General features: G+C 33.6%; 1 protein-coding gene and 1 long non-coding RNA gene across 2 annotated transcripts; one reads left to right on the top strand and one right to left on the bottom strand.

The window, feature by feature from the left end:
- The first annotated feature begins 606 nt into the window (after positions 1 to 606).
- Positions 607 to 14,975, top strand: LOC132739270 (uncharacterized). Its single transcript, XR_009626969.1, has 4 exons — positions 607 to 1,447; positions 5,248 to 5,442; positions 10,131 to 10,227; positions 13,180 to 14,975. It is a non-coding gene; the product is annotated as an uncharacterized LOC132739270 (long non-coding RNA).
- On the bottom strand, positions 3,431 to 5,190 carry LOC132739269 (uncharacterized). Its single transcript, XM_060726946.1, has one exon. The coding sequence runs from the start codon at positions 4,622 to 4,624 to the stop codon at positions 3,431 to 3,433; it is 1,194 nt and encodes a 397-aa protein (XP_060582929.1). The 5' UTR covers positions 4,625 to 5,190.
- Positions 14,976 to 20,012: the final 5,037 nt, after the last annotated feature.

Here is a 20,012-nt window from a genome sequence, read left to right as displayed (position 1 = left end):
TTGAATTCCAACCATTAGTCTTTCCAACCATTAGTCTTCAAGTTATGGTCCGGACAAGGAAAATGCAACGGACGTCTGGACCGACCGACCGCCCGACCAACCGACCACCGGGTGACTCCTATATACCCCCCCAAACTTCGTTTTTGGGGGTATAAAAAAAGGCCGAAAACATTGACTTCGCTATTACACTCCATTAGGTGAATTCCACAGAGCTATGTACAGAAAGTACCGGAAAACAGCGTTTAGCTAGGTTTTCGAATTCGTGACTTGACTTGACAGTCTACTTACTCTACATAACTTGATAAATCCTACCAGTCACTTCAAATTTTGACTAACAAATGAAGGAATGTTTATGGGCACATTTGTCCAGATTTATTTGAAGTAAGTATAACCCAAGTTCCCTAACACAGGGCGTGTGATAAAAGATAGTTATCAGTCTGGTCTATAAACCTTAAACCTTAGGGGGGCTTTTGTTTGCTGTACTGGGGGGGGGGGGGCTTTTGTCCTACCTGTATTTTTGAGGGGGGGGGGGGCTTTTGTCTTATGTGTAAATTTTATGGGGGCTTTTGTCCACCTTGTCATTTTTAGAAGGGGGGGGGGCTTTCGTCCGGGGGGGCTTTTGTCCTACACTCCAAAAAAACCTCTAGTAATTGATTTTGGTTTAGCAGTAGGGGAAAGCATCTTATCCTTGTGCCCCAACCCAACCACTATATTATTTACAAGATTTATTCCGTATTCTTTTATGTAGATCTATTATATAAACAGTATAGATCTAGTAGATAGCCGATGCAATATACTGCTAGATCTACAGGTTTTACTTCTGAAAATTATATAAAAACTGGTCTAATCCAGATGATTTCCAATTTGTTTATAGACTAAGAAAAAAACTCACCCAAAACTACAAAATGTATCCGTGTTCGTTCATTTCCCCTTCCACATCACAAATATCCCTTTTGAAGTTTACTATCTCCGGCACAAAACCTTTTGGATGACCGAATATTTAACTTTCCACGGTAATCACACAACGGGGTCAATGCAGTTGATGACGCAAAAGTGGACGACTTCATTTTCACGCCATTGAAGGGGTGTCCAGCTCGATGCCAGTGTGTAAACGTTTTAATGATATTTCTGATGAATCAACATTTCAATTATTCATAACTGATGGAAAGGATAATTTAATTATCCTATAAAACCTGGGACAAAAGGTATTTTAAGTCACAGATAAACGAAAATGCTTTCACGAAAATTGTGTCCTGCATACGGAGTACCTGACTCCCCCGTGTAAGCGTATCGATTTGTCCGTTGCCGCCGAAACTCTTTGAACTTCGAGCGGGTGCCTGTGTAGTTTAAAGACACGCAAAGCTGAGGTTTAAACGTGTAAATTAATTGTTACAAGAGGTCTCGTTTAAATTTGCCGTAGACATGCGGGATGTTTCTTAAAGACTAGGTGAGTAAATAACTGACTACTGTAGATTTATATATAACTTCTTAAATTTTGTAATTTATTTACAAGTAGATTTTAGATATAGAAATCTAGATAGAAATCTTGAGTTGTCCGATTGATTTTACCTAAAATATGTTTAATCTCGTGTTCACATGAAAATTTCAATATAGATCTAATATTAAAATATTTAAATAAAAAAAATCATTTTTTTGTAGAGCAACATCGGGTAATTTCGACACTTTAAGAGAATTTTGCTCACAAAAGTTTAGGTGTCGATATTACAAGATCCGATTTTAACCCGAATGTGAAACTAACCTTTTTGGAATACTTCTTGATTATGTAAACGAACAAGAATGTCTTGTTTGATTTGCAATATTTATATTACGAGCATAGATATCGTCGTTTAATTTTGACATGTTCGTCTAATTTCGACATACTCCAGGGTTTTTAAAAAAAATGAAAGAAGAACATCAAACATTTATCTGTTTTATTGTGCAATTAAATGAAGGTTTATGAAACATATTCAATCATTAAATTTAATTGGAATATTTATTTGTTCTTTAAAATAATATTGATAAATAATGAAGTAATTTGATGACATAATAATTAAATATATTAAATTCATTTTCGAAATAAGTAACAATAACGTTTCATTTAAGTTCTGAATAGGTACATAATTATATTCTTTGTAATACAGTACATGCAGGAATATATTTGACGTAAATATAAAATGCTTCAGCAATGGCTTGAAGTAAGTTTATTGCGCTATGAACTACAGACAGTTATGCACAATCATTGACCGTCAATTTTCAAACCGGACACAAAACTCGCAAACAAAGGGGAAATTTTTCACGTGCTCAAGAGGCAACTCAAAAAGCATCGGTTCGCCGGTACATGAAATATGCCATCTTCTCGGACATGAAGTGCACTTAATCCATTAGTCAGTGTCACCATCTTCAGTTGCGCATCCAGGACACTGGCTACACTCATCAAAGTCGTCGTCAGTGTCAGCATAGGTGGGAATATCTGAATTTGATTCCGACGATGAGGAAGATAATTTACGTTTCCTGTTATTCATCTTTAAAACTTTTCTCTCTTGTTCTTTTTTGAGTCTCTTTTCCTCCCTTATTTTCTTTTTCTGCAGTTTTTCTTCCTCTCGTTCTTTCTTTTTTATTTCCCGTTCTTCTTTCCTTTTTCTCTTCGCTTCTTCTTTTGCTCGTTTGGTGTCTTCTCTTTCTTGCATCATCTTTAATGCCTTGGTTCCTGAAAGAGCTTTAGGCAATTTTTCTCGTATTGTGTTGACTTTCTTTTTTGGTTGAACTTCTGGAACCTTAAGGAGGGAAAATGACTTCGATACCGATGAAGAAAAAACGTTCTTTTCAAATAGCTTGCGGATAGTGCAGGAGGGTTTCTCTTGGTAAGTAGTAGTTGATGTGTTATTGACAGCATCTGGTATAACTTCGTCAGTAGGCGTTACGTGACTAAAAGACGACAAAGGTTGAGCAGACGACTCGGTGTTATTGACAGCAGATGGAACATCCTTATCAATCATCGATACTTGACTATCAGGCGACATAAGACAAGTCGATGATTCGGTGCTAATCACAGTAGATGATACTCCTTTGTCAGTAGACACGACATGACTAGGAGACGATAAAGGACAAGCAGAGAACTCCGTGCTTATGACAGTAGGCGGCAATTCTTGATCCGAAGACAATACAGAACTAGCAGACGACGTATGACAAGCAGACGGTTCAGTGTTAATGGAAGAAGGCTGTAGTCCTTTTACAGTAGACGAGACAGAATTAGCAGACAACATAGGACGAACAGCTGACTCAGTGCTAGTGGCAGTACACATGTCTATGCCAGAAGACAATAAAGGGCTAGCAGATTGCAAAGGCTGAGTAGATGGCAATTGATCAAAGGAATTATGAAGATCTGATGATGCTACATCTGTATGTGAGTTACAATGCACCTTTGATGGAGTCAACTTTGTAATGTCAATATTTTCTGGGCATAATGGAAAGAGGCCACAGCGTTTGAAACCATGAATAGCGTTTTGCAGTTTGGCAACTTGAAGCCATGTTTCCTAAATACTAAGGGGAATTGCTTTTTGGTAAAGGATTGGCCTACATGATCAAAATGCCATTCTTTGATTTCTTTCTTCCAAACTGACTTCATAGGTCCAAAAAATCCGACGTCACAAGGTTGTAGGATATGAGTTGCATTGGGTAGGAGGCAATACAACACAATATTGTTTTCATTGCAGAAATTTGCAGCGTCCAGTGACATGTGCGTTGAATGACCATCAACATATAAGATGACCGGTTTTTGTATATTCTGATCATTCACAAATTCGTTGAAAGATTTAAGGAATTCAACAAAAAGAGCGCCGTCCATCCACCCATTTTGCGTATGTCCATAGATTGCTTGAGGGAAGTCTTGAATGCCGCAGTCGCGAAATCTTTCACCTGGGTATACAATTAGTGGTGGTATATAGTCACCATATGCATTAAAGCACGCCATGACAGTCAGCTGCTGTTTTGTACTTGAAGTCACTTGGTACACATGGCGTGCTCCTTTTTCAGCAAGTACCTTCCCGGTGTTAATGCAGAGCGGAAAACCGCTTTCATCGGCATTAAAACAGCGGCGGGGGTCATTGATCATACGCTCCCAGTCAGGCACCTCACCTTTAAGATAATCTTTTAGGTTTGTGAACCAACCATCCACCATTTCTTTTGAAATGTATGTGCGCTGATGTCCAAGTGCCATGGCAGTTCTTTGCGCAATGCCAGGATTCCGTTTTGAAAACCCATAAAACCAATCCTTTCCTGGCATATTGTTTTTGAAAGGAGTACAACGTCCGTCATGATCAAGTACCTTCTTAACTTCCTTAAGAAGCTCTTGGCGAGTCAGAGGGTAACCAATGTCTGCCATTAACTTAAAATAGTTTACTATAACCTCTTCCTCTGCTTGCGTGAGGACAGTTTTACGACCAGGATTTGAACCCAACTGTGTTCGCCCTGACAGCTTATCAATAAGCGTAGTTCTAGGAATCCTGTATACAATTGCAGCCTTTTTACGGGACAACGAGCCGCTTTCTACCATCTTAACTGCAGCTTCTAGTTTTGATGGAGAATATTTCCTGTATTTTTTTATTGCACCGATTTGCTTGGACATCTTTGCCTGAAATTAAAATAAGATATTGTTTTTGGAAATTAACATGTTTGAATTTATTTTTAGTTTATGCATGTAGAATCTAGTAACTTTTGAGAATTTAAAGTTTTAACATAATTTTCATGACTATGTGTCGAAATTGGCCGACAGATAAGATTAATATCGTTCAATTTCGACACCCCACTTCAATTGTTATGCGTTTTATAATCGAGATTAAACTCAAGGTTAAATGTTTATAACATTCATATTTATGTTTTATTTGCCTCGAAACCAATACAAAAATACAAAATGATAATAAAATTATATACCTGAGTTATCGATCCTTCTTATAAGATTCTGTAAACGCCGTTATTTCGGATAAGTTTAGGAGCGATGACCTCCAGAGACCGGAAAATTCTATAAAAGGAAGAACGCCTAAAAGAGCAAGAGCAAGTGATGACGTCATATATAGTTCTGACATCATAAAATTAATTTAAATTAAGAAGAAGATGATTCTTTATTGTTGATATAATAGGAAAACCGTTGAAGGTGTCGAAATTACACCAGTGTCGACATTACCCGAAGTCACTCTAATATTGTTCTTTTTTTAATACTTTGATTTAGATGTAATGGTCTTAATTTTTCAGAAACATGTAGTCTTAGACTTTAGTGGCTCAACTGCCTTATAGTCTTATCACAGTAAATACTTCAGTGACAGACCGCTATGACTTCAAAACAGGGAATCAGACTGAAATACAATAAAATATTTCAGTAAAGATCAGTAATTGAAGAGATTTTAATGGATGGGAGTGGGACTCACATGAAATAGAGTTTCCTTTTAGGTATGTATTTTTTTTAAAGCAATTTTCGCTTGAACCATCCTAGTACAAAAAAATAGGGAATATTTGGTGTGAATACATTATTTAAGAATTTCAATATTGACACCAGTAAGCGAGTAAGGTTCCCTTGCATTATTTTCCTCACTGTAGGTGTGTTTGCATAATCTAAATAACCGGTTGTCCGTTTACTTGTGAGGTCAATTTACAGTTGTTTGAACTTCAAATCACTAGACTTTTTTGAAAGAGACAGCTTGTAGGCCCTACACACTTATTATAAATATTGTTTGGGAAGTTTTTCAAGTTATTAAATTATTAACTAAAACTAGTGTATCCAATTAAGGGTATTTTACAAAAATATGTGAGGATTCTTTGAGATAGTTGCAATTTTGAAAAACTTTTATATATTTTAAAGAACCTAGAGCTACAAAATGTTGCCTGAATTAGCGACAGTCAGCATATTTCTTTTTATGCTAAATTTTGAAAAAAGAACTGAGAAATCAAATGAGGAATTTATCATGTGTGGAATTGAATCAGAGTTAAAAGCTAATGTTACCAATTCTAGTTTGGGTAAAAACCCATAAAGTATCCAGTGATAAAACAATAATCATGAAAAGTAATGTTTCTAGGGTGTCTGTTTGACCCTTGAAATGACTCTTTGCATGACCCTTCAAATTTCCAAAAGGCCTGATTTGACCCTCAGGATTTTTACTGGAGGGTCAAATTTTGTTAAAATCATGGGGATTTGATCTTGTAGTCTGTAAACGTACTTAGTCAAAATGACCCTCAGGATTTCATGGCTATAAGTGAACACCCTGTTGGTAGTCTTAAATTATTATGAAACTGTTAATTTATATATATGTTTATGAGAAAAAATACAATAATGTAAAAGTTGTTTGTAACATCTGTCCCCATAACATCTGTCCCGCTATGTAAGAATATAAAGATGCTTACATTTGTAATATCACATAAACTCATGGTCACTGAAAATGGATTTTACACTATAATACCAAAGTTACAATGAAAATTGAAGAAATAACAAATAAAGATTTAAATTTTATGACGTATTTATTTCAAAATTATTATTTGTGAACACCTGAAAACATCCAGTGAATCTCATAATAAGTTCATTAAGATAATATTTAAGCTAATATTATCTTTGGACAACTTATAATAATCTATTGTTTTTCTGACAGTGGTTTCAAAATATGGGTGACAGAAGGAGACGTCAGATTGTTACAGAAATGAACATTATGATTCTTTTTACAATAATACTAAACTTATCTAATTTCTTGTTCTTTTGTTGCATGATAGAGAAATTAAGTAAGCTTTGCAACTGTATACAGGCGCGGATACAGAACAGTGTTTCCTGGGGGTGGGGGGCTGACATATGGGTGGAAGAGTTTGAAAACAAAAACAACAATGCAACAGGTGAAAATTGCGCGTGTTTGAAGATTGGGGGCCAGCATGTGTGTTCATGTGACAAAAATTGTAATTGATGTATTTTTATGTGATTGGGGTGGGTATTGGAGGGGTGTCCCCTGCCATAGACTGAGAAAATTTTGAAATATGAGGTTGAAAATGGTGTTATTTCCTTGACTTTCTAGTGCTAATTGTATGGTACCTTTTGGATGGTTTAACATCACATTGTATTTTGTATAGCTTATTGTTTGAAGCGTCTTTCAAATAGCATTCCACTGGTGTTTAGTTGGATACTTACCAATGTATGCACGACCGTTAATAAAAATAATTTCAAACACTCGCTCAATTTACTCGTCTGAATAATAGTTTTATATATAATAGCGCTTTTATCCAAAGTAAAGTGTTATTAAAATACTGCTTTTCTATTGTACAAAAAATAATAATTTCAAACACAAATATTCAATAAGAATTTTTTCCCATCAATAAATCCATTTTAGATATTAAAGAGGTTAGTACAATTGAAATTTTATTTGAGCCGTGTCATGACCGTGTCATGACCAACCAACATAATGGGTTTGCGACCAGCATGGATCCAGACCAGCCTGCGCATCCCCGCAGTCTGATCAGGATCCATGCTGTTCGCTTTCCAACTCTATTACAAGTAGAGAAACTGATAGCGAACAGCATGGATCCTGATCAGACTGTGCGGATGCGCAGGCTGGTCTGAATCCATGCTGGTCGCAAACCCATTATGTTGGTTTTGTCGTGACGCGGCTCATTTAAAAGATATATCTGCCATAAAAAAATATTAAAAGCAAATGACCAATTATTTCATCTTAATAAAAATTTTAGTAAAACCAGTTATGAAGATGTGATTCCTTTAATATTATCTTTATAAAAATTGCCACCTTTTAATTTACAAATAATAATTTTCAGTTTCTTAATTTTAAAGCTTTCGCAAAAAATGGTTAAACAAAGATAGTAAAATATGGTATACTATGTAACACACCTATTTGCCAATATCTGTGACAATTAATTTCATTAGACCTTTGGAAGGTAATAAACCCATTAATTATGTTGTTTAAACATTGAAGTCATTCAAGCATGTTGATAGATAAAGATCTCTGCCAAGCCCTCAGGCAGGAGATTAATAACAACTGGATGACAGCAATAACTGTTTTGATAAGGGAGTACACTGCAGCCAATAAAGTTTGAAATTAGCTAAAATATATTCTTCCAGCCCTGAGCTAGTAAATGAGCTGGGGGGGGGGGCTGCAGCCCTGAAGCCCGGGCCTGAATCTGCCACTGGTATAGGAATTTTTCACACTAAAATAAAATACTACTGAAAAAATAAGAACTGGAAGAAAACAACACCAACAAAATCCAAAACAGGATATAATTAGAAGAGGTGCAAAAGTTTGAGATGTTGAAAGTATTATATTCACGGTGATTAGAATTAGTCAATTGTTAAAACATAGATTCTTTAACCTTAAATAGTAAAGAAATTATCTGTCCCAGCCCCTCATAAAACAGTGGGATATGGATCCTATAACTATATACACACAGATGGGACTGGCACTTTAATGGAAGTTAATAAATTGGGAGTTAATTAACAAGCTGTATATTGGGAAGTGGGGGTGCCAGTATAGTGTGATATACTACAAAACAGTGGGACAGCATGCCCATCATTATATAAGCTGTAAATAAATTTAGTATGGGGATTAAATATTGAATGTAAAAATTTTATACTCTGGCAACAGAGTCAATTAAATAAAAAAACATAAAAACTCAACACACATTCGACACCCTGAATAAATTAATTTTTTGGGGGGGGTTTTTCTGTTGTTGTTTTTTTTCCCCTTAAAATTCAAGAACATTTTCTTACCATTTGACCTAATTCAATTGTTATAAATAAAGTGGAAGGAAATCATAAGTAAAGGATATGGTTAGGATTTCTGGAATGAAAAAGTTGGATAAAGTTTTAATTGTTGATAATTTAAATTTGTGTATGTAGCAATAAGAAATTCAAGCTTGCATATTTATGGTTCATTTTTTACTTCACTCTGTATCATAATATCTTTTACAAAGATAAATCTGATTATACAAATATAGTATTTTGTAAATAATTTTATGTTTAGAAAAGTACCATTGGTATGCCATTTTTTACATTAATATCTGGAAACAAGGATTTTTTTAATTTCATTAGTAATGTTCTCATTTCATTCCAATCATTTCAATTTTCATTCAAATGAAAGATAACTGGAAAAAAAATTAGGCTGAGAAATCAAAGATTTATGGAAAACAAATTAAGGTTTTACTGTAGAATATAAACTAGAAATAATCTCTTTCATGTTTGTTATTAAAGTAACAATTCCTTAATGTTTGATTTTTTATTAAACTAATGGATCAATTTTCAATCCACAGGTAATTATTAAGGTTAAAGTGCTTTGATGGTCAACTCGGAGTAATACAACACAGCATGACTATGCAGTAATGTTGTGTTATAAGGTTACTCAAACAATCTAAAGCTTATAGTACCCTTTAAACATTCTATAATCATTTGTTAGTCCCCTACCGGTTTAACCAGAGGGGATTTCATGTTTACTCTCTGTCTGTCCGTCTGCTGCAGTGAGTCCGTCCACAAAACTGAATCCTGAGATAACACAAAAAGTACTGAAAATATTTTTATGAAACTTGATATATATATTTGTGAGAAGGTTCAATACTATAGCTTGACTATTTCCAGAATTAGGTCCCATGCACTTGAGATTTTTTGCTAGAAATAAATTATTTTTTACTTAAACTTTTTCATTCCTTATAGCATTTACTTCAAACTCCCACATCATATGACAAGGGTTACAAATCTAGCATACAATTGTTGCCAGAATTATCTCCTTAAACATTGAATTTTTCTTATTCATTCCTTAACTTACTTATTTCTCCACAGATTTCCTTATAAGGCAGGCTTGGAAACTTAACACATTACTAAGATATAGACAAACTAAGAACTTGAAAGCTTTAAGTTCATTCATATCATTCATTCATTCAGTGGCATAATTGAATGGCCAATGACCCATTATAATGTTGCTGGGGTTCTAACCAGTAGGGGACTTTAATAATGGATTGCTTGCAAATTACCATGATAATTGCTTGTTTTCACTTTATTATTTTTCTATTATTTTTAACAACATAATAAAACTAGTTAGTGGGATCTGGTTTTAGTGTAATGGCTTTAAGACTAGAAATGGTAATACTTTTGCTTAAAATTTCAGGGTCTATTATCTTAGCCAGTAAACTGCATGTGAGCAAGGGGAATGTGATAAGAGAAGACTGGTGATAATAAACAGAGGCCACTCAAAAAAAGAAAATGTAAGTAACTCTACAAAGAACGTTTAAAAGGCTAAAAAATGTGTGCTTGTGCTTACTTCTACATGCATGATAGAATTTCAAAATAAATTAGTTAATGCTACATGTCCCACACAAAACAGTTCTAAAAAACATCAACATATTTGTTTATAGTTATTAAATATGCATAGAAGTGAAATTTGCAGTTTCAATGACTAACATTTGTTATGTTTCATTTGGCAAAGATAAAGATATCCCTACAGGTAGAACTGGCTATATATATGTCAGTTTTAAAATTACCATGATATCTTCTTTTTTTCTCTTTTATATATTAGTTTCCCCCCTGGCGGGCGGCTGGACAGACGCTATTTTATTTTTATCCGGAACATAATTTTTCTACACTCATTGGGGAATTTTAATGAAACTTCTTAGAAATGTTCACCAGTATGAGAAACTGTGTCGCACACATGAACCAGGTCTCTAGGTCAAAGGTCAAGGTTACACTTACTAGTAACTGAAAAACACTTGTTTGTAGCAAAACTTCTACATGCATAAAGGGATTTCAATATAATTTCACACAAATATCACCATTGTGAGGCGGAGTATCTGGTTGAAAATTTTAGATCCCTGTGACCAAGGTCAAGTTGACACATATGGGTCAAAGTTTTAATAATTGTATTTGGACCATTTTGTTATCATTTATTGAGGGATTGAAACACAAATGGTCATTAGCATGACTACAGGTGCGAAACATGTGATTTAGATTAACATAATTATGCAAGGTCACGGTCACTAAAGATGAGAAACTTGTGCTTTTGTCCAGAGCATATCTCCTACACATATGGGGTGATTCTAATGAAACTTTATAGAAATGTTCACCATTATGAGAAGCAGTGTCATGCACATGAACCAGGTCTGAAGGTCAAAGGTCAAGGTCACACTTCGAGGTCATTGAAAAAGCTTGTCTAGTTTAAATTTCTCAGATATTTGATATCTGTGAACTTCTTCCCAATAAATATTTTTCACTGCTTTAAAAATGTTCATTAATTCTCTAGTGAATATCTTATTCAATAGTAGAATTTACTGAGTTATAAATGACACTCTAAAATGATGAGACAATAAACTTCCCAGAAAAACAAGTGCATACAAAAAGACAAGTTTGATTTGTTTGTTAGCTCACCTGTCACAAAGTGACATGGTAAGCTTTTGTGATCGCTTTTCGTCTGGCGTCCGTCCGTCTGTAAACTTTTATTTAAACATCTCCTCATAAACCGCTAAGCCAATTTCATCCAAACTTCACAGGAATGTTCCTTTGGTAGTCAACTTTAAAATTATTCAAAGAATTTAATTCTAAGCAGAACTCTGGTTGCCATGGCAACGGAAAGTAAAAACTTAAAATATCTGCTTTTAGAAAACCCCAAAAGCTAGAGCAGTTTTAGAAAACCCCAAAAGCTAGAGCTTAAATATTTGGCATGAAACATCATCTAGTCAGTGTCTACCAAGTTTGTTCAAATAAATGCCCTGGGGTCAAAATTGGCCCTGCCCCAGGGGGGGGGTCATTGATTTTCCTTAATTGTGTATAGTTCAAACTTAAAAAATCTTCTTTTAAGAAGCCCAAATAGCTAGAGCTTAGATATAAAGCATGAAACATCTTCTAGTGGGTGTCTACCAAATTTGTTCAAATCAGGGCCCTGGGGTCAAAATTGGCCCTGGTCCGGGCTTCATTGATTTTCCTTATATGTATATAGTGAAAAAATTAAAAAATCTTTTTTTTTAAAAAACTCTAAGAGCTAGAGCTAAGATATTTAGCATGAATCATGTTCTAATGGGTGTCTACCATTTTAGTGCAAATAAGGGCCCTAGGGTTAAAATTGGCCCCGCCCCGGGGATCATTGATTTTCCTTATATGTATATAGTAAAAACTTAAAAAGTCTTCTTTTAAAAAACTCAAAGAGCTAGAGTTTAGATATTAAGCATGAAACATCTTCTAGTGAGTGAATACCAAGTTTGTTCAAATAAAAGCCCTTGGGACAAAATTGGCCCCGCCCAGGGGGCCTACATACAGGTGATCGATTTCAGGGCCATCATGGCTCTCTTGTTTGATTTGGGTTTTTTACGTTACACCGACACATTATAGGTAATTTGGCGACCTTCCAGCGTTACTGGTGGAGGAAGACCTCAGGTGCCACTCCGTGTATTTTTTCAAGCATGAACGGGCACCTGAGTAAAGCCACCGACGTTCCGTAAGCTAGCTGAATAGCTTCCTCACATGAAATAATCCAAAGTCCCTGTCGGGATTCGAACACACAGTGATAAGGGGCAAGTGGTTTTAAAAAGACAAGTAATAAACAGTTTATTCTTGTCCAAGTATCTTTTTAAAGATACTTCTTTTTTGTCATAATTTCCCCTACATCACAGCAAAATCCAATGCACTCAATATATAATTATATAAAGTTGGTGAGCCTGAACTTTAAGTACATCTAACAGAATTATGTAAAGGATTCCTGTTTTGAACATCTCACACAAAAAATAAAAGTAATATAAGAATTATTCTTAACATGCAACAAAATTTTATGATCCTAATTTCAAACATTTTGTCAGTATTTTGCTTAGGCCAAAAAAAAAAATCTTGTTTCTGGTCTGCCGACTGACTGTATATTTTACCCCTGACCAATATGTCAGAATGACATGGGATCCATTTATATTTAATGCAGCACTTTGCATATATGTCATCGGTTTAACAGTCAACCCCCCAAAAAATCCCTACCTACTGACCTTGTTCATTTAGGGGACTGTGACCAGAAACAAGTTGTTTTTGTTTTTTTGGCCTTATATACATGTATTTATCTGGTTTTTTTTAAGTCATTCACTTGTATCTTACAAAGTCCCAGAATTTGAAAAGATTATTTTGTGAAATGATAGATGCAAGCAAATAATGAAATGAAAAAAGTTAAATGAATCCTTATTTATTTTCAGATACTGTTGTGAAAAAGACTCAAAATGGCAGAAAATAATTGGATTTTACATGGGCATATTCTGTTGTAACTTCGATTTGGTAGCTAAAAATTGTTTAACAATACCTGTATGGCTGTGAAGAGAGATGTTGAGAGTGATTGTTATACACACAGGCTTTCAAACCAGTACAAGCAAATTACTGTTGAATGAACAAACAAAATTGGGCTATAACATATGGAAGCGGCTTGTTCTAGATTATTTTTATAAACCCTACACAACTATGATGATAAGTGGGATATACTAGAATCAGATTGTCTGTCTGTCTGCCTCACAGTCCACCTATTGGAGCTATTGAAGTGAAACTTAATATAGACAGATGTATCTCATTGCAGTGAAATTTAGTTCCAAGGCATTTAATCAAATTTGTTTTTCATATGATAGATCAGTCAAAATGTTTCTTATTTAGTGATTTATTTGTGGCTCAAATTTAGCAATTGAAACTAAACTTGCCTCATAATGGTCTTGAACTTATATGTCAAATTAGTGTATTTTCACCATTTTTAGCTTGTCATTTTTTTTTCAAAGAAAAAAATAGAGGTATTGTTACAGTCAATGGCAGCTTTTCCATTGCCGTCCGCAATCTTTAACTTTGATCAAAATGTCTAAATTATCGCATTTTATTCTATCAAATTGTAATATCTGTTTTGTTAAGGGGGAACGGTTCCACTTTAGAAAATGTGTCATAGATAAGTTTTGAAATTTATTTTTTATTTTGAGTAGGGAATGGTTCCCTCTTACTGGTAACCTGGCTCTAAAATTCTAAATTATTGCATTTTATTCTATCAAATTTTTAAATCTGTTTTGTTAAGGGGGAACGGTTCCACTTTAGAAAATGGATAAGAGATAAGTTTTGAAATTTATTTTTTTATTTTGATGAGGGAACGGTTCCCCCTTACCAGTAACATGGCTTTAAATTTCTAAATTATTGCATTTTATTCTATCAAATTGTTATATCTGTTTTGTTAAGGGGGAACGGTTCCACTTTAGAAAATTGGTAAGTGATAAGTTTTGAATTTTGTTTTTTATATCGATGAGGGAACGGTTCCCTCTTACGGGTAAACTTGCTCTAAATTTCTAAATTATTGTATTTCATTCTATCAAATTGTTATTTCTGTTTTGTTAAGGGGAAATGGTTCCACTTTAGAAAATGGGTAAGAGATAAGTTTTGATATTTATTTTTTATTTTGATGAGGGAACGGTTCCCTCTTACGGGTAACCTTGCTCCAAATTTCTAAATCATTGCATTTTATTCTATCAAATTGTTATTTCTGTTTTGTTAAGGGGGAACGGTTCCACTTTAGAAAATGTGTCATACTTAAGTTTTTAAAAAAAAATTTTTATTTCGATGAGGGAACGGTTCCCTCTTACTGGTAACATGGCTCTGAATTTCTAAATTATTGCATTTTATTCTATCAAATTGTTATATCTATTTTGTTAAGGGGGAACGGTTCCACTTTAGAAAATTGGTAAGTGATAAGTTTTGAAATTTATTTTTTTTTTTGATGAGGGAACGGTTCCCTCTTACGGGTAACCTTGCTCTTAATTTCTAAATTATTGCATTTTATTCTATCAAATTGTTATTTCTGTTTTGTTAAGGGGGAACGGTTCCACTTTAGAAAATGTGTCATACTTAAGTTTTTAAAAAAAAAAAATTATTTCGATGAGGGAACGGTTCCCTCTTACTGGTAACATGGCTCTGAATTTCTAAATTATTGCATTTTATTCTATCAAATTGTTATATTCTATTTTGTTAAGGGGGAACGGTTCCACTTTAGAAAATGTGTTATAATAAGATTTGAAATTTATTTTTATTTCGATGAGGGAACGGTTCCCTCTTACGGTAACATGCTCTAATTTCTAAATTATTGCATTTTATTCTATCAAATTGTTATATCTATTTTGTTAAGGGGGAACGGTTCCACTTTAGAAAATGGTAAGTGATAAGTTTTGAAATTTATTTTTTATTTCGATGAGGGAACGGTTCCCTCTTACGGGTAACCTTGCTCCAAATTTCTAAATTATTCAATTTTATTCTATCAAATTGTTATTTCTGTTTTGTTAAGGGGGAACGGTTCCACTTTAGAAAATGTGTCATACTTAAGTTTTAAAAAAAAAAAATTTTTTATTTCGATGAGGGAACGGTTCCCTCTTACTGGTAACATGGCTCTGAATTTCTAAATTATTGCATTTTATTATATCAAATTGTTATATCTATTTTGTTAAGGGGGAACGGTTCCACTCTAGAAAATGTGTTATAAATAAGATTTGAAATTTATTTTCTTTTCGATGAGGGAACGGTTCCCTCCTAGCGGTAACATGGCTCTAAAATTCTAAATTATTGCATTTTATTCTATCAAATTTTTGAACCTGTTTTGTTAAGGGGGAATGGTTCCACTTTAGAAAATGGGTAAGAGATAAGTTTTGAAATTTATTTTTATTTTGATGAGGGAACGGTTCCCTCTTACGGGTAACCTTGGTCTTAATTTCTAAATTATTGCATTTTATTCTATCAAATTGTTATTTCTGTTTTGTTAAGGGGAACGGTTCCACTTTAGAAAATGTGTCATACTTAAGTTTTTAAAAAAAAAAAATTATTTCGAAGAGGGAACGGTTCCCTCTTACTGGTAACATGGCTCTGAATTTCTAAATTATTGCATTTTATTCTATCCAATTGTTATATCTGTTTAATTTGTTATGGGGGAACGGTTCCACTTTAGAAAATGTGTTTTGAAGTTTAATAAGTTTTGAAGTTTAATTTGTTGATGGGGGAATGGTTCCCTTTTATCGGTTACATGGCTCTTATTTCTTAATTATTGCATTTTATTTGATCAAATTGTTATATCTATTTTTTTTAAGGGGGAATGGTTCCACTTTAGAGTATGTGTTAAAGATAAGTTTTGAAATTTGCTTTTTATTTTGATGAGGGAATGGTTTCCCCGTAAGCATAATGTATCTCTTATTACTGAACAATTGCTTTTTATTTATCGAATGATGTTGTATTCTGTACATGGCTTTTGTTCTTCGGGGGAACGGTTCCCCCGAAAACATTTGCAAAAGAAACAAAAAATAAAATTTGGATGTTTACTTTAGCTGTTTGTCTTTTACTTTTCACAAAACAATACCATTACTTTAGCTGAAAATAATGTAAAAATAGTGCCTTAAAAAGGGGAACGAGTGTATTTCCCCTTTTTAAAATATATCGAGTTTAACGTGTTTTGCTTTTTTCGTCACACTTAACCTATTTTTTTATTTATATAAAGTATCGAAAAAATGTAAATCTCAGTTTTAGAGGGATGTTGTCTCTAAGATGTTGCTTTTGCCAGTCGAGTTACGGCTAAAGATAGGTAAAAAAAGCAAGTCGACTGTCCAAAATCGACCAAGCGTAAATCTCTAGGACATATTGCTTGGGTAAGGGCTTCGGGTCCTATAAAGTGCACAGACAACCCTCCAAACCTGTGCAAAATCGAAACTGCATTAAAATCAGACAAATAGTGTTTAAACTGTTGGCTGAAGAAAATGGTGTATTTCTTTCGAACTATATACAATTTATATACAGGAAGAACATCTCGCCGGTCCAAAAAGCGAGAATTTTACTGAAACATGTTACTATTATTTTTCTTGCGGTAGAGCTTTGACCCTTATATTGTTGTGGACAAGATCATCTAAACTGATATAATCAACTTTATAATTATATTTTTATGTACGTAGCGTTTATTTTACAATAACTTACTGTGCATGAGGTCAACTCCTATAAGTAAGTTCCCTAAAGTGCGTTTTTTTGACACACTTATTTAACTTACATTTTTATAAAGTATCGAAATAATGTAAGCTCAGATTTAGAATGATGTTGTCTCTAAGATGTTGTTTTTAAGTCTGTTTACGGTTAAAGAGAGAAAAAAAAGCAAATTGACTGACTGTCCAAAAATGTTCGTGCCACGTGGAAATCACTAGGACATACTGCTTCGGGAAGAGCTTTATATTGTGCAAAGAAGACACAAAAGCGAATCCTCATAGGAATTAAACAAATGGTGTATAAACGGTTTGCTCAGGAAAATGGCGGTTTTTTATACAATTTATATACAGAAAGAACAACTAGCCGGAACTAAAAAAGACCATGCCACGCGGAAATCAGTAGGACCTATTGCTTGGCTTAGGGATGTGGGCCTTATATTGTGCACAAAAGACTCTCCAATCTTGTACAATACGAATCTGCATTGGAATCAGGCAAATTATGTTTAAACAGTTTGCTCAGGAAAATGGTGTTTTTATACAATTTTTATGCAGAAAGAATAAAAAGCCGAAACTTAAAACGACCATGTCACGCGGAAATCTCTAGGACCTATTGCTTGGTTTAGGGATGTGGGCCTTATATTGTGCACAGAAGACTCTCCAAACTTGTACAATACGAATCTGCATTGGAATCAGACAAATTGTGTTTAAATAGTTGGCTCAGGAAAGTGGTGTTTTAATGAAAGTTATATACAGAAAGAACAAAGCACCGGAACAAAAAACGACCATGCCACGCGGAAATGTCTAGAACATAAATCTTGGGTTCGCGCTTAAGGCCTTACACTCAGCGTTCAATAAATTGTCGCTTTTTGGACCGGCGATTTGTTATTTCTGTGTATAAATTGTATAAATTTTGGAAAGAAATACACCATTCGTGAGCTTACTGTTTGAATAACATTTCTGATTTTAATGCGGATTCGATTTTGTACAAGTTTGGAGGAGGGCCTTCTGTTTACATTATAAAGCCCAAAGCCCGAACACAATAATTATGTCCTAGATATTTCCGTTTTTTTTGTTCCGTCGATTTGTTCTCTTTGTAAATAAATTGTATAAAAAACACCATTCTACTGAGCCAACTATTTAGCAACTTTTATTTGATTCCAATGCGTATTCAATTGTGTACAAGTTTAGAGGTACACGTTTAGAGGGTCTACTGTGCACAATGATAGGCCCAAAGCCCAAACACAAGCAGTTAATCCAGCTTGAATATCTTCTCTGATACTCTATTTGTACTATTATTGTATATACAAATATTGATTTGTTAAATTGTGTTTGCATTGTACAAAAAGGGATAAAAAGAAAAAAAGGATGCACTTCTAATTCAGTTAATATTTATTTGACTTTTAGCTTTCAGTAAATTAAACTTGACGGTTTTTGATATCGCTTTTGATTTGTTTATTTGTGTGTGCAGTGTACAAAATCAAATAAATAGGGTTTAAATAGAAAAAAAAACTAATGCAGTTTGTTATTCATTTAATATTCATTTGACTTTTCTTTATGACGATTTTTGGCATCATTGTATGGCATTTTCTTATCCTACATTTTATATGTAGGTTCATGTAATATCTATAACTAACTTAGGAATTAAAATGCTAAAAATTATTACTGGTATGTAAGTTTGCGTACGTAAAATGTGACACTTTATTCATTCAATGGCTTTCGCAAACACAGATTAATTAAATGATAAAGTGAGAACATTCCTCTGGGAAATTTACAAAACCTTTCAAGCATTAATTGCATTAAAAGTCAAAAGGATATAAAAATTCAGGTTAAAGTCAGATGTAGGGTTTTCCTGAGTTATGGTTTTGTTTAATAATGTTTGTTTTATCAACTTAGCATGCCAGAAATTATCTTTTTTTAAACTAAATATTGCAAATATTAAGCAAAAATATCTTCTATAGAGAAATACGAAGTACATTAACTTTGAAGATTTTAGGCGTAAATTTTATGTCTTAGTTTTAACATATTTTATTGCATTTAATGCATGTTTACAAACATATTATACGTCAAATAATAAGGATAAATTAAAATGCAAATGACTTCAGCAACAAATTCTTACAACATTAGATTAAGCCCTTCCCAGAAGAGTCTTTTGTCTTGGAGGTCATAAAGCGGTAAATTATTCGGTAAACTTCTGTGTGTTACGAGTATAAAATATATTGAAAGTTTATATGGAATAGATAAATGTTAATGCAAAAGGCATGGACACAATTGTAAAAAGTTGTTAAAGATGTTATCGGCGACTAGTCTAAGACCCATTATGTCTTAAAAATGTTTTTATTTTCTTTCTCAAAAGCTTTTTTCAATTTTGGTGTACTTTTACAGTACACAAAATGTTACTCATTTTGCCAATTACCTGATCTATCTTTTTTCATATGTTGCTTTTTGACAATAAGTACATTTAAAATGTAGTAGTATTTTGTATGGAAGTCAAAATACTACATTTGTTTTCATTTTGCTACTTTTATGACAAATTATTTCACATTTATTGCCGCTACTTTCTTCAGGTAGCAAGCGTCTAACATTCTCTAAAACCATTATTTAAACATAATAAAATTGATATTTGCCCTTTATAAAGGAGTAAAAATTTAGGGATAATGTGCCTTTAGTTAACATAATTTCCTTAATTGCATGCCCACAGAATACCTCGTATCAATAATAGTCAATCATTTTGTCCGACAAAGAAACACATATAATATAACGGTGGTGACAATTTTAACAGTAGTTTGGAAATCGCAAATGTCAGTTATAGCCAACAGGAGAGTTTTCCATGCCAATTATTGTTCAATTAAGGTACAAGTACAAGAATTATAATTATGTGAGTGCCTTTTTATAAAATTATTTGAAATATTTTCCCTTTGGGAAGTCAACAGTGTTTTGTTTCAAGTTACCAAAACAGATATAATCGAACCATTTGCATCGCGTTTGTGTTATTTCGACGCGGAAAATATTCTTTCTGAATTTGAAAGAAAGAAATTATTATTATTACAATGTATAATTACTAC

The sequence above is a fragment of the Ruditapes philippinarum genome, unplaced genomic scaffold, assembly GCF_026571515.1.
Source record: "Ruditapes philippinarum isolate M1 unplaced genomic scaffold, ASM2657151v2 ctg3775_1_1_1_1, whole genome shotgun sequence".
In the NCBI taxonomy this organism is placed as follows: domain Eukaryota; kingdom Metazoa; phylum Mollusca; class Bivalvia; order Venerida; family Veneridae; genus Ruditapes; species Ruditapes philippinarum.
This window is presented reverse-complemented; position numbering and strand designations above follow the sequence as displayed.

What these genes read in the sequence shown, in the direction of transcription:
- LOC132739269 (XM_060726946.1), bottom strand. Translation starts at nt 4,624, where the DNA reads ATGTCCAAGCAAATCGGTGCAATAAAAAAATACAGGAAATATTCTCCA.